At 50.3% G+C, this 26,492-nt stretch overlaps 2 protein-coding genes across 4 annotated transcripts in view; one reads left to right on the forward strand and one right to left on the reverse strand.

The window, feature by feature from the left end:
* PAPPA2 (pappalysin 2) overlaps positions 1 to 15,391 on the forward strand; it is an 89,570-nt gene extending 74,179 nt beyond the window's left edge. Inside the window, exons 21-23 of the mRNA XM_039730236.1 lie at positions 924 to 995; positions 13,240 to 13,338; positions 15,262 to 15,391. Of these exons, the coding sequence (XP_039586170.1) occupies positions 924 to 995; positions 13,240 to 13,338; positions 15,262 to 15,336 (246 nt within the window). The 3' untranslated portion in view covers positions 15,337 to 15,391. The remainder of the gene's footprint in view (positions 1 to 923; positions 996 to 13,239; positions 13,339 to 15,261) is intronic.
* Positions 15,392 to 16,329: 938 nt separating this feature from the next.
* Positions 16,330 to 26,492, reverse strand: part of ASTN1 (astrotactin 1) — a 57,795-nt gene continuing 47,632 nt past the window's right edge. For 2 of the 3 annotated variants that reach the window (XM_039730307.1, XM_039730308.1), the window contains exon 23: positions 19,861 to 23,534. In XM_039730307.1, coding sequence (XP_039586241.1) covers positions 23,300 to 23,534 — 235 coding nt within the window. In that variant the 3' untranslated portion in view covers positions 19,861 to 23,299. Of the gene's footprint in view, positions 16,440 to 19,860; positions 23,535 to 26,492 lie in introns of those variants that run through there. The other variant, XM_039730309.1, reaches the window with a different exon arrangement.

The raw sequence follows: 26,492 nt of genomic DNA on the forward strand, positions 1-26,492 counted from the left end.
ACACACCTACCCCTCTGTGCAATTCCCGTGCTGTGAAGGGCATCCTAGGACACTTTCACAGGCCAGATGCCGTTTTATGGGGCCTCAGATTTCAAAGCCTGCCTGAACTTTACAAGGAGGAAATTGCATGTGCGGTGGGGCTTTTCTTCCCCCTGTGTAATCATGAGTGTTCCCCACAAACCCCAGCTAAATGAGCAGGGCAGTGTGTTCCAGGGCCTGGAAACTGAGCCCTCCACATCTTGCTCTTGTGTCCATCTGGCTGCAGCAGCTGAGTTTGTAAATACCAGTGAGAACCTCAGAGTGACCGTGAGTCTGGTGTATCTGCTTCAAGTCAGGTCTGGGGAGATGAGTCCTCCCAGGATGCAGTTTTCAGAGCCTGAGCAGGGATCAGTGAGCCAGTTGTAGGCACTGAGTGGTGACCAGCTGGTGAATTCAGCATCACTCAGATATGATGGTACATTCCAGCTTCTTGTGGCCAGCAGCAGCTCCGCGCCAAGTCAGACATAATGGTGGCACTGCCAACCAAACCCACTTCTCAGGTAGTCCCTGTCCTTTCCCTTGTCCTCTTCCAGTTTTGTATCAATATAGAAGCATAGAATCACTAAGGCTGGAAAAGACTTCCAAGATCAGCAAGTCCAACCAATATACATCTCCATACAAACACACACACACACACACACGTGTGTGTGTGTATCTGGGCTCTGCCTTGAACAGTGTGCCCTGGTCCGTGGGTTCCTGGGTGCAGCTACCCTCGGCTTGCTGGACCTCAAAGGGTGCCAGGAGGGTCCTGGGGTGTCACTGCTGTTCTGCCCCACAGTGAGTAATGCAGTGCTGCAGGAGACCCTGTAGCTGCAGAAAGCACTGCTGGCTGTTCCCCTGCCTCATCCACCTCGCCTGACTGCTGCCTTCTCCTCCTCTCCCAGAACATCGTGTGCACGGGCCGGCTGCGGTGGTATCCGGACCCCTCTGTCATTCACTGCATCCAGTCGTGTGAGGTAAGCCCTCCCTGTCCCCAGCCCTCCCTGTCCCCTGCCTGCTCCTTCCAGGAGAGCTCCTGGCAGTGAAGACCTGCTCCAGCACAAACCAGACTGCCTTGACCTCATGCTTGCTCTGAGCTGGGCTTGCTGGATAAGCAGAGATAGCAGAGGAAGAAAGCATCCTTGGGTAGAGTCCCCACAGCCAGGATGGTGCTGGGGAACAAGAGATGCACAATAACCCATTTCCTTCCTTGCCTGCTTCTTCTTGGCCAGCCTGGGCAGAATATTCTAGCAAAAGGATTTCACTGGCAAGGGGTATCCCCCAAAAGCCTGAGCTGACTCCAAGCTGGAATATTTCCCTAACCAGAACCGCAGTTCTAGAGTAACATGGGTCCAGAAAAGCCCTGTGTGACTCACCTGTCCAAATCAAACAATCAGGATTTCCAGCCTTGTATATGCAAAACAAACTGCTTCTGAAGAATCTGCAGACAAAGAATTCCTTGCAGAAATTGGTTAGCCACTCATTTAGCTTTGAATAATGACCAGGCAGGAGAAAATCATAGGCAGCCTGGAGTCAGTTCACAAAGGAAATTAAAAATAGGCAGTCTTTGTCAAGCACTAGTTGTTATTATGATTGAGGATAAAAGGAAAAAGGGGGGAAATTTTGGAATGTTGTATGCTGAAAATTTGGGATTTTTACCAAAAAGGAAAATGTAAATGGAGTTTGCACACCAAAAATAGCTTTGGGGTTTGCTGATTGTATTTTTTTCTTGTGCTCATTTCAATGCGAATGCTTGCTTTTCCTCGCTGGTTCTGCTGAGCTCAGCTCTTTGTCGACTGCAGTGTGGGGGAAAGGGCAATGTTGCAGGGGGCACGTCCCCAGGAAGGAAACCTCATGGTCTACAGAAGGTGCAGCAATTATTTCCCAAATTTGATGTGTGTGTTGTGCCTGTCTGCTGCGAGACACAGGCAGAAAGAGTAGGGGAATGAGGTACTGTGTGCTAGAGAGGTGTTTGGTGATTGAGTACCAGAAGTTAGTGATCCTCTGACATTTTGGGAGCTCTGTGTCTTCTAAACCACATCTTTTAGCGCAAATCTGGGGTAATGTGTTTGAAATGGGATGGCTTAAGTGGAAGAGCAGACCAGATGGTTGAGTGATTGTCTCTGTGGTGGTTCTGCTAGCACAAGAGAATTTCTTGTGCTCTCTGGGACTAGGTCCTTTCAAAAAAGAAGCCAATGGAATGTGAGGTGTTTCTTCTTCCCTTCCTGTGCAGCTCAGGCAACATAAAGCTGACACAATTGTGAGGCCTCTCCCTTAGGCTCAGGTACACCAGACTGACCCTAGTGTTTCCTCCTCTGTGGTTCCTGTGCTTCACCTCAGGTCTGTGTGTTCAGTGAGAGATCCCATAGGGAATGATGAAAAGTGCCAGTTTGTGTGTGTGTGTGGGAGAGAGAGAGACACACTGAGTACCTCAAGTCCCAGTGTAAGGCACTGTGCTCTCATCAACCACCCAAACATGCTCACAGCCAACATGAGCCCTTTCTGTTCCTATTTGCTTGTCACCCTCCTTTACTCTTAGAAAGCAGACCCAGACAGGACTCTTGGCACACAGGAGGTTAACCAAGCCAAAATCTTGCAGTGTCCCACCAGAAGATGGAGAGATTCCATGTTCTTCATCACCCTTGTAGACTTTTAAATGCTTTTTCTGCTTTCAATTATTGTTTCATCAGGAATGACCAAGCAGTCAGTACATGTTCTTCCATCTGAGGTCCACCAAAACCCTGCATAAAAGCTTCCTTGTGCTGGAAATGTCTCTTTTGATGGGACACAGGACTATAACTGTTGTTTCTGCAGTTGCATCAGTCTGGCAGTTCAGATATCCTGCGGTCAGCAAGTACACCCAGACCTTTCTCTTCCTCCTTTGTTTCCAACTGATGAGCACCAAGCTAACAGCAGATGTTTTGCTATCAGTACAAGAGCTTGCCCTTTGATTTTATACAGGAGAATGTCATCTTGTTTCTCTCTCTAGTCCTTCAGGTCATCTAACTATTTGTTAGATATCCTGATTCTCTTCTGTGGAACAGTGTCTTCTTGCTTGTTAGCAGTTTCATAAGGGCAGGCCTATTCTTAAGGTCACAGTCCCTCACTCACTGTAGCACTAATGAACATTCATCCTCAGACAGTTTCTTTCACCCTTATGCACTCCTTTTTGATACAACTCCCAGCCTCCTCCTCATCCCTGTTTTCCTTCTCACTTCTCATACATGTCTTGGTTTATTCTTTTCCATGTGTTTTCTTCTATGGTGCTGCAAGCTGTTAAGGTTGGACCAATAATCCAAATTTTCCTAGATGACTTTTTCCCCCCACATGAGTTTCATAGTAGTCATTGTCTTGCTGTGAAGCATAACTCTTGCTGAAAGTGCCTCATTCAAAGTATTGCTCTGGGAGCTGCTGCTTGGCACTGGCAAGAAGGGAGATGTCACCAGTCTCCCCATTTGACCACAGAATGTTGTTTCTTCCTTATCTGTGCTGACTTCCATCCCCATTCCTTGTCCCCTCTGTACTTCTCCTTGTGAAGAAAAATTCTGCCATTCTCAGAGGCTGTTTCTCTTCCCCCACTCCCTTGTGGAGGCAACACATAGCAGGAGTAGGGGTACAGAAAGAATATAACCTGTGCTCTGTCCTCACTGTATGGTACCCCCCCTCACACACATGGTTCAGCTTCTTGCCATGGGTCACATTAGTCCCAGGTTCCCTCTCATTCCATAGGAGCCCCTCAATGGAGACCCCTCCTTTAAGACCTCAGACTCTGCCATCCTTGGGCAGTGAAATGCTGTTCCAGTGGGTTCTCCATGTCACCTCAGCTCTGAGTCACCCCTTGGAGATTCCATTGTCTCTCCATTGACTGCCAAGAGTGTGTTGGATCAGGAAGTTTTCTCTTCTGGATGCCACAGTGAGGGGAGCAACCCTACATAACAGAAATCCAGGCCACCTGGCAGCTCCTACTGTCTCTCTCTGGTGGAGTCACTTCAGGCCGGGGCATGGGAGCAGTAGCCAAGGCTCAATCTTCCCAGCTCCATCTGGAGCTCTGCCTCATGTTGGAAAGTCCAGGTCACCATGCAAGGCATTAGAGGGACTCTCCCTCCCTCCCTAAAGAAGGACCACATCTTTATCCTGTGCTGCCGCCTGCTCATCCCTCTCACTCCTCTCCCACCTCCCTTCTCTTTCCGTTAATCTGGTCATCCATCTGCCTCCCGCTCTCTTGCTGTGCCTTGCCAAGTTCCCCAGTGCCAGAGCAGTGAGGCACGTACGTCAGGGAGGGAGGGAGGGAGGGAGGGATGCAAACCCTTCCAGGAGCCCATCAGGAATTCAAGTTAGCGCTGAGCGCACTTTGCCTTTCGAGGGCCAGCGGAACATCTCGTCCCCTGCCATCAGTAGAAAAACAGATGGCAGCACCAAGGGAGGGGGCTTGGGGCTGTCAGGAGAGGCGAGTGGAGGAGGAGGGAAACCCCTCCTCCCCGCCATGTGTTGGGAGGAGGTGGTTTTGGTCCTGGTGTTGTGTTTGACTGCTGTGAGGGAGGTGTTTGCAGCATCTGGGTCATGTTCTCCTAAGCCATCCCAATGACATCACCTCTGATGCATCATCCTCCTGTGCTCAAAAGCAAGTGACACTGTTGACTTCAGAGGAAGAGACAGCATGTACAGAGATCCAGGTTGCTCCCTTGGACTGCCATGGTCCAAAGTAGTCTGTGCATGAGCACCTCCTACCCTCTGCAATGCCCTACACCTGCACCCTCTGTCTCCCACCACAGGGGCTCCTGTGCTTCACACTGTAGATGTGGTTTAGATGCAAAAGTTCACTTATTTCATCATCATTGTGTTTACCCAATGTTATTTGCAGGATGGGGTAGCCACCACTGTCCTGCTCAAATGCACTCAGGGAAAGCTAGGCTGTTCTTGCAGTGACCAGAGTGAACTTGGGCAGCTTTTTTTGGGCAGCCAACAAGTTGTGTAACATGCTTGCCTTACTGTCACCTCCAGCTTCATGTCATTATGTGCAGGTAGCAAAGGGTTAATTGGAATGACCTTTAACTGGAGGTCCCTGCCTCATGCTCTGGGTGAAGATGGCAGAGAACAGAACACTGTTGTGAGCATGAGCTGCTGGGAATTTCTCACGTCTTCCCTGCATGAGGACAAGGTCTCGCTGCCCTCTCGTGTTGCTGGTCATGTTATCACAATCATAAAACATTAATCTGTTCTCTGTTTTGTGGTTTTCCTGAGGTATAACAATGGAAATTATTAAATAGGGACTGAAGTGTGTTTGTGGTTGCAAGTTGTTCCCCAGTCTCTTGATCCAACAGGTAGTGAAGGACCCTGAAGGATCCTTAGTTCTTCCCACCAGCATGCACAAAACCCTCACTCAGCACATCTGTGGCTTATGTCCAGCATTTCTCAGTCAGAACTAACCCTTTGGAAGGCATATGCAATAAGGATGGAGGGAAGTGTCCCCAAAAGTCTGCTGTTCTTTCATGTGATGGGAGACAGGGTGAGACTCGTCCCTGGGCCAGCACTGCAACTGGGCTCCAGCTGCCTCTGCTCCTCAGTCTCAGTGGGGCTGGAGACCCTTGGTTCTCACTCATCCCAGACTTGTGGGTCTCTGATTTTATACCATGGCAAAACTCAGCACGGGAAAATGGTAAGAAATGTGATGCTGGTGGAATGCTCTGCTCCAGGAAAGATTGTCTTCTGTACTTCTGAGGCTTGAGGCAGTGAGGACCACAGGCACCCCAGCTGCACCAAGGAGACTCTCTAGAGCACCTACAGCAGCATGGCCAGAATTTAGTCACCCTTTTATGATTCATACATCTTTCTTCTTTCTTGGACCCTGCAGTGCTGTACCTTCCATCCTGTTTGTACAGATAGTGGGGGAACATGAGGAGCAAGGACTGCAGGTAGTGGTCACTTCTGCATCAGACCTGACCTCTGACTGGTGAAGGCAAAGCCCTTCATTCTGGGGAGGTGGAAGGCAAGGTAGGGAGCTCTTTACATACCTGGGTACATTTTCATCCTGCTTTTGGCATGGGTGATGTGGGCTGCTCAGCATGAAATATAGCCTTCCAGGGGATGATCCCACAGAAATCTATTCCTCTTCCAAAAATCTCAGCTGAGGTGTGCTTTTCCTAAACAGTGAAGAAGATCTCTGTCCTCTGCACACACAGAGTGTGATTGTAGCAGCATCATTTTAGTAAGAGACAAAGCAGAGGGAAATAGATCACACAGCAGCAAGGATAAGGGAAAGATGCTGCTCCCCTACCTGCAGGGTCAGGCTCACAGGACCCCAAAAGATGGGGGGTCTTTTGGCATGGGTAGGGCTCCAGCACCCAGACACACCACCAGTAGTGGTGGAGCCCCAAAGAGGTGTGAGCAGCCTCAGCTTCCCCATCACATTGTGCCAGCAGCCCTGCACTTGGGATGTGCTGACCTATGGCTGCTTCTCTGCCCTCTCCAGTTCAGGTGCCTTCCCGTCATCCCTATCCATGTCCCACTTTTCCCCCTCCCAGCAGTCACAGTCGTGCAGCCAGTGGTATAGACGGAGTGGAAAACCACTGAAAGCACCCGCTGAAATAAAAATCAATGAGTCGTTTCTGATAATAAACATCCCCAAGCATAGCCCAGCCAACTGCTCTTCCAACACGAATATTCATTCCCCTTCAGCTCCTTCATCCCTTGTACATTGTTTTTCTTTCTGTTTAAGATCTGTAACAAGAACTTGGCAGAAATCAGATACAAGTGGGTCAGGAGGCCCTTGTGGTTTTCAAGGCTTGTTTTCCATAACCCATTCTATCCTGTAACATACTTTGCACAAATGGCTTGGCAGGAGATCTAATCCATGCAGCAGGCGAGCCACTGAGGGCAGGATGGCAGGCTGGTGCTCATGGCATGGGAAGTCCTGCCTTCTCTTGTGTGTCCCAGCAGTGAACTGGTGAGCCACCATGCTTGCCAGGAGCACTACTGACACACAGCAACTTCCTCTGCTCCTCTCTCCCTGTTCTTTCCTGCTTCTCTTCTGTTAGCACTAGATCAGGGTGTAAAAAACACAAGGCTGAGGAACTCACCGTGAACAGATCATAGACACGGATGTTTAAATGGAAGCAAATATCTACTCTGATGTGGTGATCTACACCAGCATTTCATCCCTTTCTTCCCTCTTATCCTTGGACTGTGCAAAGACCTTTCCAGATGGCTCTCTGCTGAGACATGAGGCCTCTGAGCAGCACAGTGCAGAGGAATAATAAAATACATCCCCATTCAGGGGTCCAAAGTGCCGCACATTCACTTCTGCAGCAGAAGTGTGTCCAAGCCAAATCCTGGCCTGGGACACAGAAGCACTTTTAGGCACTGTGAAGGCAAGGACCTGCTCTCCCAGGATGGCCATTGACAGCAGCCTCTGGAGCCTCTGTGCACTCCATCCCTCTTACAGACACCAACCCTGCACAACCTCAGCCCAGAGTGGTTCAAATGGGCCCAGCTGTTTGCAGGAAGCCGTGACCAAGGGACCCCGGTGTCCTGAAGAACACCTAGAGCTCCAACCAAGACTGCTGGGAGTTTGTGGTATGGCAGTACCAGTGATGTCCATGAGCTGAACTCAGACAGCAGGCTGTTACAACCCTCCAGCCCATCACCATCACCTCTGCCCTGAAGTGTTCATTCAGGTACGTGGAGAATGTTCTCAAGCAGCAAGCCTCTGTTTCTGTAGTGAGACCTGGGGAGAAGACATTGGAGCTGGAACAGATACCTCTGGAGACCTGAGATGTGGTATAAACGATCTGCATGCTTAGCTGACGAGTGGCTCAGGGACACCAGCAGGCTCAGAAGCAGTTAGAATGTCTCTGTTTTGCTTTCTGACCATGTCTCAGGTGATGGGGTAGGTCTGTGATGTCTCCACCAAGCCATGCAACAGGCATGTGCCTCCAAGGGACAGCGGCCACACTTCAAAAGGAACACAGGGATGGCTCAGGGGACAGAAACTGGAAGAGATAAAAATGGACAATGAAGCATTAAGTCTGTAGGATTTTGTTTCTCTTTTTCAGGCCACTTGGTCCCAGCTTCCTGTTTCCAAATTTCTAGAGGTCTCTTCCTCTGGGTAGTGCTCACCCTGCTTCCCTCTTTACAATGGGCCAGGTAGACCTTGCTCACTGCTCAGGGTGGCTCAGGGCACAAAAACATCCCAAAAAACTTTCTGAGCATAAGCCAAACCTGTTCCCTCTCTGTCCCTCACTGTTTTTCAGAGCTGATTTCCTCCTTTTGCCAAAGAGCCTCCAAAAAGAGAGAAGGAAAGTGAATGTGCTTGGGGTGTCAAGGGGGGGAGGAAAAATAAAATAAAAGACACTGCAACAGAGAGAGGGCCAAGAAAAATATTTAATCCAAACAATGAACATTGTCATTTCCTCCCACAGTCTGCATTCCCAGTCAACTTCCCTGGGCAAGCAGGGAGAGCCAAGAATGACCGGGCTCTCTGCCTCACCAGCGTGAATGTGTGTAAGGAAAGGGATGTGTCCTGGGGACACGGTGCTGTAGCATCACTTTAGCCAGCTCCTGTCACATCTCTGGCTTTAAGGACTGACAGTTTTCTGCAGGGGAACAGTGGTTTGGAAGGATGTTGGAGGGATTGGGACAGGGATGGGAGGAATGTTCAGGGACCCCAGCTAGGATGGTGGATGTATAGAGGTTTTAAGTGAACCAGATGTTTAACAAGGCTTTGGGCACTCTTCAAGTCCTCCCAGGGACCTCCCAGAGCTTTTGGAAAGATCTTGCTGGTGACTAAGGTGGGGAGGAAGGGGAGACATCCGGCAGAGAGAAGCTGCCCTGTGCCTCTCCAAGGACTACTGCAGCCTGTCCATGCTTTCCTGTCCCCACACATCCTGCCTGTTCCTCCCTGCCACGGGCAGCACCTTCACCTGGCACACAGCTTCTCTTGCATGCCTAAGAACCCTGCAGCTGTAGCACTCTCCAGCCCTGGGGCAACTCAGGCTCATGTCCCGTGGTTCTGTGAAGCCTGGTTTGGGCTGACATCCCCCTGCCACCAAAGGGATGGGGTTTCCAACTCATCTTCCCACCACCAGTGACTCATCCGTCCCAGGAGCAGAATTACCGGTGGTGAAGCTGATGCACAAGGCATGAGTCTGAGGGCAGCAGCAGCTTTTCCAGGGCTTGTCCCTGCCCAAGTGGTGGTTCCCCTGTTTCTCTGGGGCTGCTTTCAAAGTGACAGCTGAGGAAGGCAAAAACACAGGCATCTTCTCAGCCACGTGGTTGAATTAGCATGCAAATGGTCTGAGCTTGATGCCCAGAATACCAATTCCCAAAGGGGAAAATGACACCAAAATTCATGCTGACTTAGAAGGTCCATGAAAGCAAACTATGTACCCTCCTTGGATGGATCAGCAAAGCCCAGGACCAGTGTGGGAGAAAGCATTTTTTCTTCTTAAGGCTGGGCTTGACTCCCTGAAATTGGACTCTAGCTTTTCAATGGCTGTGTACAAATACAAATGAAAAGCACTTTCCATCTCAGTAGCAGATAAGGGGAGTCTTTCAGCTCCTCAGTTACACAGTTGGCCAGGTGAATGCTGATTTTTTTTTTTCCCTTTTTTCCACTTTCCCCCAAAGCATCTGGAATGGGGCATGGCCAAAAGCAAGGTGCTGGGCCTCCAGGTGTGCTCAACCAGAGCAAAACCTGCATTCCTGGAAAATAATGTGTATCAAACAAACGGCAATGTAGCACTGAAATATGTCCAACACTTATGTGATCCGTGACTGAGTCTTCATGATCCACCCTTCCCTCACCTGTTGCAACCTTTCAGGCTCTTCCACACTCAATCAAACTACGTGTAAGGTGGATCTGAAGAAAAATGCCTGGACCCCGTCTGCCTCACTGATGGCACTGGGGGACTCCCTGCTGGCCAGAACAACAGCCTCAGGGATGGAGCCAGCCTGGGGACTCTTCAAGGGTTGTGGAAAAATACTGTGCACAGGCACTGCTCCCTGCATGACATCTCCCAGCATCCTTGAGAGAAACTCCAGCGCTGAGCACTCGGAGATGCTTCTGGCTGGAATGCACTGGGATCTAACCAGTCCTTTCTCGCATCCTTCCTTTGCCTGCAATATTTTTCCCTCTTTCATTCTTTTTCCCCTTTGATTTTTTTTTTTCCCTTTTCATCTGTGCCTGCTCCCAGCTTTGAGAGCCTGTGTTTTTTTAGCCTATTTAAATTGCCAAGCACTTGATTTGCCGTTACTATTTTGGTGCCGGCAGCGCGGGGCTCCGGCCCGGCAGTGCCAGATGCTGCACCTCCACGTGCTGACACACGCCCCAGCGGAGCTGCTGTCTGAACAAACAGGGAAGATGGATGGCCGAGCGGGAGATCCGCTGACACAGCCCGTCTCCCTGGCTGCCGCGGTGGCACGCCGCCTGGCCCAGCAGCTCCCCACCACTCAGCACAGCCTACAGCGGCTGCTGCAATTACCTTGTTCATTTTTTCCCTGTTTTGAAGGGATATTTCAACCAGCCCACCACCCCCACCCCACTCCCCCCACTGGAGGATGCGTATTCTGGCAGCTGAGAGCCAGCTGACCATTTCCCTGGAGCACATCCATCACCTTCATGTGGCACAGCTGGGCATTGGTGTTTTCCTTTTTCTTGACAGCGTCCTAAAACATCATCAGGTGTTTTTGCAGACATGAACAAACCACCTTCTCCCACCACAGGCATTGCTTTTTGTAGAGCCACACGTCTCAAGCACAGGCTGAACAGGCTCTGTATGGGTCTGCTCTCTCACATCACCTACCTTTGGTAGTTTGCATTGCCTGTGTCCTCCCTTGCCGTGATTCCTGCAAGGCCAAAATGAGACTGATGCAAGTACAAGGGCTCCTGTGCCCATGAGGGTAACCAGCACCTTACTTTGTTCTTTCTGCTTGCAAAGACAAAACCATGTGGAGGTTCTCAGCAAGGCACAGGCACAGGAGTCACTGTGTTCTCCAAACACTAGGCAAGGAGCAGGGACAGAAATCCCCAAGCCCTGTGCCTGGCTCTCCTGAGCCTCGAGTCCAATTAGTCATTTTTTATTTTCCCTTCATGTGTTTTTCCAATGTAATTTGGAGCATGAGTTGTTAAGTTTCCCCAACAAGTGTTGCCATAGGAGCCTGTATTTGTTTAGGGTGGGGTACGGGCTCTGGCTGGGTGAGAGGAGGGGGCAGTCAGCCCTGATAGGTGTAGTGAGAGACTGGGAGCCTCTCCTTCCCCATGCTGTCCCTGCCTCTGTCCTCCCCCCACCTTGCACGCCAGATCTGGAAATCGTTTCAGACCTGTGCAGCGGGGATGGGCAAACCTCCCCATAATTGTATGGAAACTACCAAAGCGACGGGTGTTGTTTTGCCAGTGAGTCATGACACATGGAGCAAAGCTCAAGGAAAAACTCCACCGTGTGGAAGGCTGCAAAAGCAAATCACACCCAGAAGAGCGTTCCCCTGCCAGCGACCCTGGCCAGTCCCGACTGCATCCTGGCACCTGCCAGCCCCAACATCCCAGCCCTGGCTCTCCCGCTGCTCAAAGCTGCTTTGAGTCTAAGAAACCTTCTTTGATCACAATCATTTCAGACCCACCTGATGCTTTTTAGTGCAAGAGGGGTGTTAACACTATTGCCTTGAAGAAATTGCACCCTGGTCTCCTCTGGATGCAGTTTGTGACAGAAATTATTGAAGTCAAATCCCTTCTTGGTTTGGAGTGAGCTACCTAACTCAGCTGTGCCTCAATTTCCCACCTGTAGGAAGGTGTCCTCTTTTCTTCTGTTTTTCCAAAATCTTCCAGGCTGCTGCGATCTCTCTGTGGCTGCCTGAATTTGGCCTGTGGCCTGCGCTACTGATAGCGGAGACCAGACTTGGTGGTTTGCCATAATCCCTGCTGCTACTTCCTAAAGTGTTACTAGTCTGTGTTGAGCCCATTTCTGTTCCTTTTGAGTCACAAGGACAAAAAGCCACATGGGTTCTCTGGTTTTGGCATGGTTTTTTCATACGAATTACTGGTATTATCACCAGGCCCACATGTTGGCTTTGGCACAGTGGGTGCCGGGCTATTGCGGTGCAGTGACATTTTTCAGCAGGCTCTCATTCAGTTTAAGGATGCTACATGTGAGTGTCCATCATCAAAGGCTAAGTCTGGGCATTTTTGGGATTTTGGTTGTTGTTTGGGGCCAACCAGATCCAATGAAATGGGTCAGCTGCTTCCATGAGCAACAGGATAGCCAGCTTTCCACCAAGAGTCCTGTTCAGTCTGGAGAAGAGAAGACTCTGTGGAGACCTTAAACCACCTTCCAGGAATAAAAGGGGCTACAAAAGGGTCAGGGAGGGATTTTTGGCAAGAGCATGGAATGATAAGGATAAGAGGTGGTAGCTTTAAACTGAAAGAGGGTGAGTTTAGACTAGATAGTAGGAGGAAATTTTTGACTCTGGGTGCTGGGACACAGGCACAGGTTGTCCAGCGCAACTGTGGCTACCCCATCCCTGGAGGTGTTCAAGACCAGATTGGACAGGGCTTGAACACATGGTCTAGCGGAAGGTGTCCCTGCCCATGGCAGGGGTGTTGGAATGAGATGGTCTTTAGGGCTCCTTCCAATCAAAACCATTCAGTGATTCCAAGATTCTGGTGGAAAACGTCCTGGAGGTCAGCCATGGTTGCTGGGCCAGTAAGTACAATCACAGAGCCCGAAGTGAAAGAAGCATTTCATTACTAATCACTCTATGAAGAAATGGCTTCTCCATCCCGTAGCTGGTTCAGTGGCTGCTTGGCAGTGCTGGTGTAGATCTGTGATAAATAAACCTTGGCTGCTGACCATTCCTGACGCCTCCTTGTGAGTGCTTCCCATGCATGGCGCTGGTCACAGCCCTTGCACGGGAGAGTTCTGCAGCCATTGCTGGCTGCTTCTCAGCCCCAGTTGCTCCTTCTCTGATCAGATGACTCATGCAACTAAACAACAATAAACTGGTTTTCTGAATGGCTGCTCATGCCATTTAACACTTGTGACACAATTCCACGATCCCTTGGAGCACCCACTGCTCCATCCACACCAGCTGGGATATCTGGTGCCCTTTGGCTTTGGAGAGGGGGTTGTGAATGGTGGAAGCGGGCCTTGCTGAGGACCTGGGACCTCTACTTTTGGGGACAACCTTATGCTTTTGAACAACCATTCACAGAGCCTTCTTCCTCTGCCTTAGCCCTTCCAAGCAGACGGCTGGTGTGACACCATCAACAACCGAGCGTACTGCCAGTACGACGGCGGGGACTGCTGCTCCTCCACACTGTCCTCCAGGAAGGTAAGAGAGCACCTCCCGTGGCCTTGGCCGGGATCTATGGATTCAGGGGTGACTGCTATCTATGTTCTTTGGCTTTGCTGGCTGTGGAACTGAGCCTGCAGTGTAATTCTCCCATGAACGGAGAACAAACGCAGGATTTTAAACCAAAGCCAGCTGAAGCTGATGGACAGCATCGCACTGATTAAGAGCGGGGTTTGGACTCAGCCCAGTGTGATTGAAACCTCAGCCCAGCTCCCACTGAGGTTCATGGGATTTCCTCTCGTTTTGGGAAATGTGTCCCAAAGAAATGACTTCCATAGGACAGAGTGCTAGACATGGTGAGTCAGAAGTCACCTTGTGTAATTGAGCTGTCTCAAGGGATTTTTGGTATGGTCCACTGGCATCTGCTACAAGTGATGTTTTCCTCCCTCTCTGAGGAGGGAAGGAGGGAAGAACAGTATAGAGGGAGCAACTTGGCATTGGAGTTGCACAGACCCTTCTTTCAAGACAATCTTCCCTCCCACCTAACTTGCAATCCAGCACTCACAGCCCATTCTTCCTAATCATATCCAACAGCAAAACAAATCACAGGGCATGAAATAATTTCTCACTGCGAAAATATGTGAATTTGGATCTTCTCATCTTTGTTGTGGAGCTTGAATCATTTCTCCTTTCATCATGCATACATACACAGAGAAAAGGAAAAATAAAATCCTGGGAAGATCCACTTGAGATAGGAAAGAAGAAGCTTTACACCCAAGTGATGAGTGAAATCCCCACAACAATATCATGACATCTCAGAGCAAGGCATGGCCAAAATAAAGGATGGGTTCACAGTAGAAAGTGGGGAGGGGTTCAGTCCCATGGCTCCCAGACCCAGCTTGCATCCCCCACAGGTCCCAGATCTTCTGCTCAACAAGCCTCCAGCACATCCCTGTTAAGACAGACGGAGAAATACAGGATTTAAACTTCAAAAAGTCCCCAAAGCACTCCAGCCCTTCCTTTGCTGATCCAGTCTGTGAAAAATCAAATGTTTTCACAGTAAGAAAAACTCCTGGCTCTGAGCCTGGTGTGTATAAAACCTCTGAAGAAAACTGTTTTCTCAGCTCCCATGGCTCATGACCAGGCCACTGTCAACCAGGAGTCAGATGCTCAGTGTATGCCCTCCCTCCTTTCTCTGCTACCAGCAGCTAAAGGGACACAGGCTTGCTTGGTCACATGCAGTTGTTGTAGAGAAAGTAATGTGCAATGGGTCTCCCAACCTGCATGGGGTGTCTCAAAGCTGCACAGCTTGTGAGTGGCCCTAGATGAACCCACTGCCTGCCCCATGGAAGGCTGTTCCTGCTCACAGTCCTGCCTGGAGCTCCTTGATCCACAAGGCACAGGGACACTGCACCTACCTTGGCTTTTATGGTGGGCAGTGTGCAGGTCAGCTTTGCAGTTGAGAGCTCGCTTGAGTTCCTCTAAGAGCTGCAGAAGACAAGGCTATGTTATCTTCATGTTTTGCTGCAAGAGTCAGGAGCAGCTGACAGGTCCACAGGTTCAGACATGGATGAAGGGGGTTTTCTGATAATAAAATGTAAAACTTTGAAACTAATAGACCAAAATAAAACTTTAATCTGGAGGTGCCCCACACTGCCAGGCCTAGTCTGAACGTCTTACACCCATCAGGGGACACTTCATCCCAGGGTTTGACATTTGGGGGGACAAGATTCAACTGGACCTTTGGCTGCAAAATTCAGAACACGTTAACAGAAAGGAAAAGGCTAAGAACAAAACTCAGCTGGGGGCAGGTTGTATCAGAGCCCACTCCTCAGCGAGCGCAGAGCCTGGCAGTGCCAACAACAGGGCGCGGCCCAAAATGTCTGACAGCGCGGAGAGGCCTCTTGTGGGGGCAGAGGGCTGTCCCAGGGCAGAGGCTGAGCTGTCCCTGTGCTCCCCCAGGTGATCCCGTTTGCTGCTGACTGCGACCAGGACGAGTGCACGTGCCGTGACCCGGCGGCCGAGGAGAACCAGTAGCAGCAGCGGCGGCGCCATGAGGGCCTCTCTGGGTCGGGCAGCGCCGGGGGAGCCAAGGGGCAGCAGCGGGGCCATGGCGGGGGCAAGGGGAGCCTGAGCCACAGCCGGGCAGGGGGACGGCCACGGGGGGTCGGGTCCAGGCCACCCAGGAGCCCAGAGGAGCCCATGTGGCCCCCTCCCCATGGCTGCTCCCTCCAGAAGCCACGCGAGGCACTCAGCCAGGGGTCTGGTGCCGCCTCAGCCAGGGTCCACCCACGCCCAGAGCCCAGGTGCTGCCACGGATGTCTGTCCTGGTCTGGCTCCTGGGTGTCTGTCTTTGTCACTATTCACCCCTCTCTGCTGTACAGACTTCTTTTAGCAAGGTCGAGGTAGTTGTGATCTCTCTGCAAATATTTAAACTTAATTATATCTATATACATATATATATATAATATATATATATAAATATATATTATATTTTCTTTGCTCTTGATGAAGCTGAGAAAGGATATCCTCTATCACACACCCATGCTGCTGTGAAGTACAAACCATCGGGAGAAGCACAGGTCAGGGCAGGAGGAGCAGGGATTTTCCCCTTCCTTGCTGAGCTGGAAGGAGGACAGAGAGAGCAGCCAAACATCCAGGCTGTGCCAGGAGAGCTCCCCAGGCATGGAGGCTCCCACCTCAAGGTGATTTGGGCATCTGGCAGGGACCAAGTTTTGCCCTTGGTATTTGCCAGTGCTTCGCCTTGTTCTTCTTAGGGTGTGGATCTGGATCAGTATTCTGGGGTTGAGAAAAAATGTTATTGTGCCCTTGAATCATCCCAGTGAGCACAACAGATTCCAAGGGTACCACAGGCATCCATCACACATTATTTTAGAGCCCTCTGGGCAGGGTTATGTGTCTATGGGGATCACTGCATGGTCAATAGGAGCAAAGACTCAGCATGTTCCCTCTCTGTCTCACTCCCCCAGCCACTGCACACCCAACTGGATGTAGAGGCCAAACCAGTGTAGCTGTGTGATGCTTGAATGAAGGATGATGTGGTGGTCCTTCTTCTCTTTCCCTCACATCTGAGCTCCAGCTGAGTTGTGTTGTCAGCAGCTCCCAGAGGAGACTAGACCCTGTAATGCCAAAAGGACCAAAAAAAACCTGTCAGGAGAGTTTGAGAATTATCTTTCCTCATTGAGCTTTTCCTCAGTATTAGCATTCCTTATTATTATCTCTGTCCCAGCCCCTCAGGCTGGACATACAGTTGCTGATTTCCAAGAGGCTCTTGCTCCTGTAAGGCACTAAGTGAAAATCTGCAGATTCAATTCTGGCCTCAAAGAAGCAAGAAACTCTGTGCCCCATAATTGATTCCCAGAAGCTCAGCTTGGACCCAGCTGCATACAGGCAGCAACAGGGAAGGTGCCTGGCTCCAGCTGGGATTATCACTGATGGTTTTGTGCTGTAAAGAGGCAGAGAGAAGGGACAGCAAGAGGAGAGGAGAGCAGAGAAGGGACCACAGAGTGAGAACTGATGGCAGTGTCCCCGGGTGAGCTGCAGGTGGGGACCAAAGGACTCCAGGCTGTGTCCTGCCTGCATGGCCTGTTGGATGCAGGCTTTGAGCCAGTTTGTCTGATGAAGGAGTGGTGGAGAGAGGGTGACACGGTGTGGAGAGACCAGGAATTTTCAAGGCATCGTTGAAAATGATGCTTCATTGAAAACAGAGCTTCCACTAGCTCTACCCCATCCTATTTCATCAGGAATTTCCTACAGTTGTGCTTTACTGGAGGGCTCGAGCAGGGGCAGAGGTGCTTGGACATCCTACCAGCATCCAGGCAGGAGATTTCCTGTCCTTCTCCAAGCCCTCTTCTAACCCCAAGTGTCCCCATCCACCTGGCCCAGGCAGAGATTTGAAGAGAGCTGGGGGACAATGAGCCCCATCTCCTCTTGGGACACTGACATTTTTGTTCTCATCATGCACGAGTGACACCGCCCCAGAATTCACTGTCAGTTGGGCAGATAGCAGCAATGTCCTGTCAGATATCCATTTTTAATTAAAAAACAACCCTCAAGCAACCCAAGGAAATTCAAATAACAGTTGGCCCTACACCCCCAGGATGTGTAGCTTGGGCAGCCTGTCCTGCTCCACCAGTGCAGGAAAGGGGAGATCCAGGGGTTCCAACACAGCAGGAGTGGGGTTCTGGCAGCCCCCCACAGGTGGGGACAGTGGGGACATGGGATGAATGTGACACACAGAAGCAGAATTTCAAGTCCCAGTATCTTGCCATGACAAACCCTTCCCTGCCTGGTGTCAGCATTACCTGGATGCCTACATGTCTGTACACCAAATTTGTATCCTTTTGGCATGAAAACCCTGGTTTTTTCCTCTGCTCACCTGTGTGTGCAGGGAAGGGACTGTGCCCCATGGACAGGGGAACTGGGGGGTTGGGACAGGAACTGCTGGCTTGGCTGGCAGACATTTGTGCTTCTTATGACCAGACAGCTTCTATGTACCAAAATATTGTTCTTCTATAGTGACACTGAGCGGTTTTTGTCCCCTTTAGGGTTTTATTCACAATGGAGGCTGCTGCTATTTTTATTTTTTTGTATTTGATAATTATTTTTTATAAAAATCTATGAAAAATAAATAATCTTCTCATCCTCCATCTCTCCTGACTCCTTGATTCACCCAAAAGGGGCCCAGGGAGGTGGTTTGGTCTGACATATTCTCCTCTTCCCAAAGCACAGACTCTCCCAGAACAGTCACAGCCCAGCAGGAGATTTCCTTTGGGTTTTGGGGTGTGGGGGGACACTCACCTCCACTGGCACCCCTAATTCAAGGCTGCCACCCAGGCAGTTTTTGCTGTGCCACCAACTGCAAGAACACAGAGAAGGTCTTCTCCTTGTTATGCTACAAATTGGTCACTTTTTGTAATTAATCCGTTGAAAATGGAGGGAAATGTGTGTGTGTGTGTGTGTGTGTGTGTGTGTGTGTTCACATCCCTGGGGATGGGGAGCAGAAGGTGGCCCAGACTAGAGCCAGAGGACCATGTGCTATCCTGGCAAAAAAGTTAGACCCCAAGACAATAAAGTTGCTTTAAGATTTGGGGAATTTTTTTTACCTTGTTTTCTTCAGTGACCAGGTAAATTTCGTACCTATGGACTGAGAAACACCAAAAAGCCCTTGCCCTGGGCTTAAACCCCACTCTTCTTCCTCCAGCCATCTCTGATGCTCCTCATTGATCTTTTCATCCTGTCTGGCCTTCTCACAGGGACTCAGTCCCAGAGGAGGAACAGCATCTCCTGGTGACATAAAGGTCCTCTCTAGGGCAAAGCTCCCCAGATCACACACTGGAGAGGAGCCAACAGCAACCCTTCCAAAACACACACACACATTACCAAACCCTTCCTCAAAACCTACCAATGTGCTGCTGATGCACCCCTTGAAGTCCACTTCACTCTTTTTTTGGGGTGGCTTTCTCCAAACCCCCATGGATTGCAAGCCAGATGACCCCTGAAATGATTTTTGTCATGAGCCAGCTGTGCTGAGACATTGACACAGCAGTTTAGCCTTGCAGCTGCACACCCTGCTGCCACACAGACCCTCTCCTCTTCCTCCTCCTGCATCTCACTCCACAGCCACAGCTTATTGTGCAATGAGATGGTGGTTAACTGCATGGAAAATAGCAGAAGGAAAGTATTGGGTGTATTTTTAGCTTATTTTCCTGCAGTTTAGCACCGGGAAAAGAAAAAAAAAATCAAGTTGTTCCATGAGACTTCATCAAGTCTGGTTTCCTATGGATTCGTGTGTTATAGCCCCTAAATCCCCCCTGTGCCCTCCCAAGGGTCCTGCCTGTCTGCCTGTCTGTCTGCCCAGGGTGTCCCTGAGTCTTCCAGCCATCTGGCAGGGCAGGTGGCAGTACACACTGGGCTTGGCCAAGGGACCTGCCCTCACAGTCCTGATGGCCTGGCCATTAGACACAACACAGCACTGCAAGTGGCTTTTGGCATCTTTTGCAGATCTCACCTCTGTTCAGGCACTGGTTTTCACATTCTTTGTGGGACATTAATACTCGTGTGGCTGCTAGTCCTCTGTCAAAAGCCTGCCAGATGGACCAGGACATTCTCCAGAGGTGTTTGATCACCAGACAGCACCAAAAGAACGGCTAAAAGGTGGGTAAAATCCACCTTATATACAAAAAAAAAAGGTTTTTGACTCCGCTTCCAAGTTTCCAGCCTCTGTGGAGGTTTGCAAATCAAGGGCCGAGAGACCCTTGCCAAGGATGTGTAAATGCAGTTTTCCCCCAAAAAGGGATGACTGGAGACATCTTTACCTTCCCAGATCCAGCAGAGCAGGTGGCAGGACGAGGCTCAGGACACAGCTCCATCTGTGTGTGCTGAGTGGTTTGGGACTTGGCTAACCCAGTGGGCAGACAGGATAATGCTAAACTTGTGTGAAGACTCACCCGAGTTCAAAGGCTGAGAGTGTTTCATCTGCAACCAAAGATGACATCAACTGGACCAAAACTATAAACAAACACTCAAATTTGCCAGAGCCAGGGATTACTAACAGCTCCGTTTAATAGTCAGTTAAATTATCATCTGGAGTTTTACATAGTGGTACAATGATTTTTGTTGCTGTTGTTTAAAACCTTTCATTTTTATTCTTTTTTTTTTTAAGTAATCCAGAAGGGTTTTGTATTTTTTGCCACGTGGCTATCTCACCCTAAAGCACCCTACTTTCAATCTACAGTAGTAAAACGTCACATTAGAGTTTTAATAGAACATCAAGGAACATGAATTGTAGCCATCTTTGTAAAGAAAAGGACCAAACTGTTTTATATGTTAAATAACTCCACGACAAGGAAAAGGTAGTAATGCTATTACAGGGGTACGGACGCAGCAAAGAAAAGTTAACGACCCAGAGGTTCATCTCAGGTGAATGATTGCTCATTAATTCAGAAATAAAACAAAAAGAAAGGGCAGGGGGGGTGAAGGAGGTTGCAGAAATGGTTGGAAAGCAGTTCTCCTGTTGCTGGCAGCTTGGGAAGAATCAGGATTCCGAGAGAGAAAATATTGTGCAGGCCCAACAGCAGGACCCTGCAGCAGAAGTGGATGGTGTCAGCTCTGCAGGGAATCACAGAGACACAGAAAGGTTTAGGTTGGAAGGGACCTTAATGAGCATTTGGTACCAACCCTGCTGCCAGGGACAGGGACACCTTCCACTAGAGCAAGGCATGCCTGTTTTGGGTGAGCAAGCCCCACACAGCACATCTCACCAAGGCCATGGGACAGCCCCCATGCTGGATTGCTCTGGTACCCCATGGTGGCTGCTGGCACTTGTCTGAGATGGACTCCTCTGGGAGCTGAGAGACTTGGGCAAGAAAACCCAAGCTTGGGCAAGGTTCTGACTTGCAAAGCTAGAGTGAGGAAACCAAGAAGGAAGCCCTCACAAAGCCAGGGTCACTGTGAAAATGGCCCCACAGACGTGCCAGGCTGCCAGTACAGTCTGTCACCCAGCTGTGCAAGGGTGCTGCCAAAGCACCCCAAAGGAGGGTGGCTTTCCCCTCACTCTCCAGAGCCCAGCCCATGGAGAAGCCAGGACTCAGGGAGCAGAGCCTGGCCCAGCTGGCTGATGATGCTGCAGGGCTTTGGTTGCCCATGCAAGGGTTTTGAAGTGTCAGCACAGAAGCAGAACAGAAATATCTGCAGAGCCTCAGCGTAAATCTTGGGGCCAGATGAAAAAGTAACCTAGGCAGGTGTGAATGCATGGGGTGTCCAGGGTTTTCCTGGCAGTGTCACAGCGAGTGGCTGGCAGACAGCACTGCTCCTGTCCTTGCTGCTGCACCTAGTAAGCAATAAAAGAGAGGAGTCTGCTACCCAAAGGAAAACAGTCTGCATTTCACATAAAGGCCATGTACACGGTATTACTTGGCGAGAAACCAGCTGCTGTCTGGGCCAGAGCAGCCTTGCTTCAAACATCCCTTGGAGGCGTTGAGCAGAGGTGCCCTTTGCCCATGGCTGGATGGCTGCCTGGCTGGAAGTTAAAAGTTGTCTCAGCATCTGCTGGGATAAGCAAAAGGATAAACAGAAGTCTTTTGGCCACGAGTCTCACTGAAAGGAAAAGGAGTGATGACTCAGTACAGATCACCTGCCCATCTATACCCGTGCATGGACGTGGCACTGGTCTCACTCTGAGCCCTAAGCCCTTGGCAGCATCAGGCACATCAAAATATAAGGACAAACACATAAGAAAAAGCCAAAAGGATCCAGGAGGCTTCCTTCTTGCACAGATCAAACATTTCTCTGACGACCCCTGCTAGACACACATTACAGCAATGACACAGGGATGCCCAGGTCATGCTGACTGATGGTGGCTGCTCCCAGCAGCTCCCCAGCCCAGGCCAGCTGCCCCTGGAGAGATGTCTGCCCATGAGAAGGAAAGAGCAAAGCACTGTGTGGTCCTGCAGGAAGATACTGAGCTGCTGTTGAGGAAATATGGTGCTGCAGCGCTGTCGGCAGTGATGGGGTGCAGAGCACAGCCTCCTCCCTCTCAGCACCACACAAATATTCAAGCCATGTCCTTGGCAGGTAGGAGGAGGAATGAGGCAGAAAATCATATGAGACAGGCTGAAGACTGTTCCTGCCAAGACTGAAAAAAATGAAAAGGAAATTTCTCTCTGGAGGCATCGTAAAAATCCCACTGTAAGGCTCTGGTCTTGTCTAGATCAAAGGTGCACAGCTGGCAAGTCCAGAGGTGCCTCCTCTGCAAACCAGGCAGGAAGCTGAAGCTAAAAGGAACCTGTTTTCTGCCTCCAACATCATCAGCAGTGACAGGGATTTGGAGAATCGTTTACTCCGAACCAAACCCAGTGTCCCAGTACAACCCCAGCTCTCTAGCTTAAAAAAAAAATTACCAGAGGAAGAGGCAGATGTGAGCCTGAACACGGGCAAGCAGCACCCCAGAAGCCTGTCCTCCATGCCCTCTCTGGGATCAGAACCTTCAGGACCATCCTGCATCATGGCACTGGGGTATCTTGCATCCCTCACCACGCAGAGCCTGGGCTATAGGACACTGCAAGTGTCTGCTGCAGAACTTCTTGTCTGTGTCATCTGGCTGCTGCTCTCCCAGCTGAGTTCTCCTCAGCAGCAGCTTGATGTTGCCTCTAAGTTTTTATTACAGTGGGTAAAAAAGAAAAAAATAATAAAAAGGATTTAAAAGTTGATTTCCAAGGAATGTGGTCCCTCAAGAAGAAAGCTCACGATGTCCAGCTGACTACTGGCCCTGAGGCCAAGCTGCTTTTGTTCTGCAGGACTCTGCATCTTGGAGCACATGTGGGTTTCGACCATGGCAGAAGAACCTGAGGAGATTGGGTCACAATGCCCTTCCTCTTCACCCCAGATGATGACACCACGCCAGCTCTGCCCATCAACAGCACCATTGCTCTCTCAGGTCTCACCCAGACCTCATGCTTTACAATTGCAAAAAACCCCATCCCAACCCTGCTGGCCACCCAGTGGCTGATTAGCTGAGCCATAACCATAAGCATCTCAACCTGACCTGCATGCCCTGCCTCCATTTTTGCCTGCATCACCTGCTCTCCCATTCTGGCTGTGTCACCATGTTTCTCCCACGACGGGTGTCACCCACCTTTGTAGACAGTCCCCACAGCCAGGGCAGGGATGGGGCAGGAGAAGAGGGCTGTGCCCTCCCAGCCTGCCTTCTCCACCAATGCTGAGGAACCTCTTGGCAAAATGAATAAAACAAAACCAAGAAAACTGGGTCCCACAAGACTTCTAACTAGAAAGGCTTTTGGCCAAGTTGAAGAAGAAACTAATACTGAGTCAGTCCTGCGCAGAGCAGCCGGTTTTGCTCCCCAGTCCAAATCCTCGCCTCCAGAAACATCAGTGACACCCTCCCCCTCCATGGGTCCGTGTGTAAAACCCTCAGAAACGCCCATGGGAAGGCCAGCCTGAGAGCAGGTGCCCAGACCCCTCAGTAGTCCTTGTCACCATAGTCATTGTAAAGGACACTCAGCGTCTGCTCCTCGCACGTCTTCCTGAGGTCGCGGCTGAGCTCCGACCAGTCGAGCCCATAGGGCTTGATCTCGCTGTAGCGGCACGCGAGGTACTTGAGGGACGAGCGCTGCAGGCTGATCTTGGGCTCCTGCAGGAGGCCATTGCACCAGCTGCTGAGGTCCCCCAGCTGCGAGAGGATGAGGCCAGCCTTCCTGCAGCGAGGGCGGGCAGGGGGAGATGCCAGGGAGATGCCAGATGGACAGCGAGGGGGGCAGGAGTGATGGAGACACCACGGAGAGGATGGCGGGAAGGGCGGGAGGAATGTATGAGGAGAGAAAAGTAAAGACAGTTAAGGACAGCACGGGAGCTCCTTGAGGGAGAAGAGATAATGCAAGAGCAGCTGTGAGGAGCTGCCAGGATAAGGAGGGATGGCGGGGCTGTGGGGACACACCATTCCCAAGGCAGCACTGCAAGCTAAATCCATGTGAGAACAGCCCCTACCCAGGGCAGAGATGCCCATGTCACCACGGCAGTGCTGGACCTGCTGCACTGGTCTTGGGACTCACACTTCACTGTCCTGTCCCTTCTTCTTCTTCCACCCTGTACCACTCACACCACAAGGCCAGGGCTGCTGAGAGTTTATTAAGGAGACAGTCACAGGTGTAGCTGTGAAACCCCCAGCAGCCCCTGGGGTGGACATCACCAAGGACTCAAGTGGAACCTCCACTCACCATTGCAGCTACTGGACCCCAAATATTACAGGATGGGAAACAGAGCCAACAGCACTGGAAGCAGTGGGGATAAAAGGTAAGAAGTGTCAGGCATGACATGTATGGCCAGCCCAGAACAGAGTCTCCATGTGTGTCCTCTCCATTTAGTGTATGTGCTGCATATTCAGGAGCTATGCTGGTCATTCATGGCTTGGTGGAGGAATCACAGAATGGTTGGGTTGGAAGAGACCTTAAAGATAATTTTGTTCCACTCCTCATCCCATGGCAGGGACATTTTCCACTTGATCAAGTTGCTCCAAGTCCCAGCCTGACCTTGAACATTTCCAGAAATGGGGCATCCTCAACTTCTCCAGTGCCAGAAATGCACAGTATTGCCAGCAGCAAGCCAAGATACCACTGAGGAGGAGGGAGACTTAAGAAAAAAAAATCCAAACCAGAATGTCATGTCTGGTTTGTGAGGATCTGTATGGAAGGTTGAAGGTGAGAAAAAAAATATGATCCTCACAGAATTCAATGTCACAAGATATAAGTACAGTGAATGACACTCCTGCTACACGACTCTCAGTATTTAGTAACAGCTTTGGAAATGTGTCCTTCTGGACACCATGCAAACCAGAAGGGATACACTGGGGCTACACCATCCAAAAAGCTCTGAGAGAGCAGGGGATGTGGCAGAGCTCCCTGGTTCTTTGCATGTGCATTTTGCATCTTCAGCTGTGGAGAACAAGACGAGGAAAGGCAAGTCACTGCAGCAGCAACTTGTAAAGAGCCACAACCCAGCCAAGGAAGCCTTCAGAGAAGGTCAGGCAACAGAGGCAGAGGAGGTCCAGGAGGAATCCATCTTCTGCAAGAGACATCCAGCACACCCAGGGCATCACAGCCTCAGTGCAGGCTTGTCCTGGTAGCGAGGAAGTGCTAAATCACCAACCTCTTGTAGTGGATGAGATATTGCAAGAGCACAGAGGCTCATGGCCAAACATGATCTAAGTTGTGTTCTCTTCTTTTCAAATTTGCCCTCTTAAAATTGCACTTCTAATGTTAAACTTCTGATGTTTTTATCAGGAAAATCGGTTTGTACAGATAAAACACATTGTGTTCATTTTAAATTTGTCTCACACTTTGGGTGATCTCCAGGGAATGTGGCCACAGTGGAGGCAATGGATTCAAATGAAGCATCTTGAAGGTATCTCATGTGCTTGGAAACCCAGACCAAAGTTTATGTGTCTGATGAACTAAGTTTCCTACTCAGCTACAAGGTCAGTTGGAAGGTTAGAATAGTCAGGGAAAAGAAGATACAGTCCCTCACTAGCTTTAACTCAGCATCTGCTCAGCCCAGAACAGGCAGCAGTCACAAATCATGATTCTGAAGGAAAAAAAATCACATTCTTACTCAGGATAAGCAGGGTGGGCTGGTTTGACAGCTCCAGGATACGTGTACCAACCATGAAGGAACATCCACTGCTCTCCACACCTCCCTCCAGGCCTGGCACACCATGGGAGAGCTGCTTGAAGAGAAATTAATTTACCCCAAGTCCAGTCAGAGCCAACCCTGGCTTTCCTGGAGAGAAAACCTTGGATGTGACTGCAGCTCCAAGGGCCCATCCCGGAGCCACTGAAAGGTTGTCCAGCTCTGCAGCCACATGACAAGTGCCACTCCAGAGCTCACGTCCAGGGCATGCCAGAGAGGAAAAGGTGGTTAACATGGTGTTGGCTCTGGAGATGAGAAAACAGCCAAGCTCTCACTTGTCTTGGTCTCTGCATCTGACACCTAAGCAAGATGTCACAAGTGCCTCTCCCTTCCAGGAATGCCTGATATGATCCCACAGATTTTCATTAAAAGCCCATAGGCCCCACCAGACTTCACTAGGCTTTGCAACAAATCCAACTTGCACTTACTGCTTGCTTTTTTCTCCATTTCCTTTCTTTATGCAAAGACCAGGACTCTCTGCAGCCCTTCTTGGACTGTGAGGGAGCGACTTGCTTTTGCAGCCTCAGACAAGTTATCTGTGCACTCACAACAAGCTGTGCTTCTTTGGTCCAGCAGCCAGTGCTGCCAAGAAGGGAGCTGAATGTGCCACAAATGAGCAGAGAAGGAGGTGCCCTGGGCGTGTGGAGGAGGAGGGACGTGGTAGAGTCAGTCGCGTGGGTCCGCATCCACGACTTCAAAGGAGCATCAGTAACAGTCAAACAAACACTGTCTGCTGGCTAAATAATGTCATCTGCAAGTGATTTGTCCTGTCACCACCAGTCTGGGTGCTTCGCCCTCGCAGACGATCAAACAGGAGGTCTGCTTTCCAAGATTTGTCATCACCAGAGCCCGCTGCAGCTGCCTAAATGCCTCTTTCCAAGGAGCGCGAGCTGCAAACACTTCATCAGCAACTTGCGTCATCCCATCCTGAGCGCTCCAGCGTTTCCAGAGGGTGCAATTAACCCTCTGGC

Source organism: Passer montanus, unplaced genomic scaffold (genome assembly GCF_014805655.1).
Source record: "Passer montanus isolate IOZ18808 unplaced genomic scaffold, ASM1480565v1 scaffold71, whole genome shotgun sequence".
NCBI lineage: Eukaryota > Metazoa > Chordata > Aves > Passeriformes > Passeridae > Passer > Passer montanus.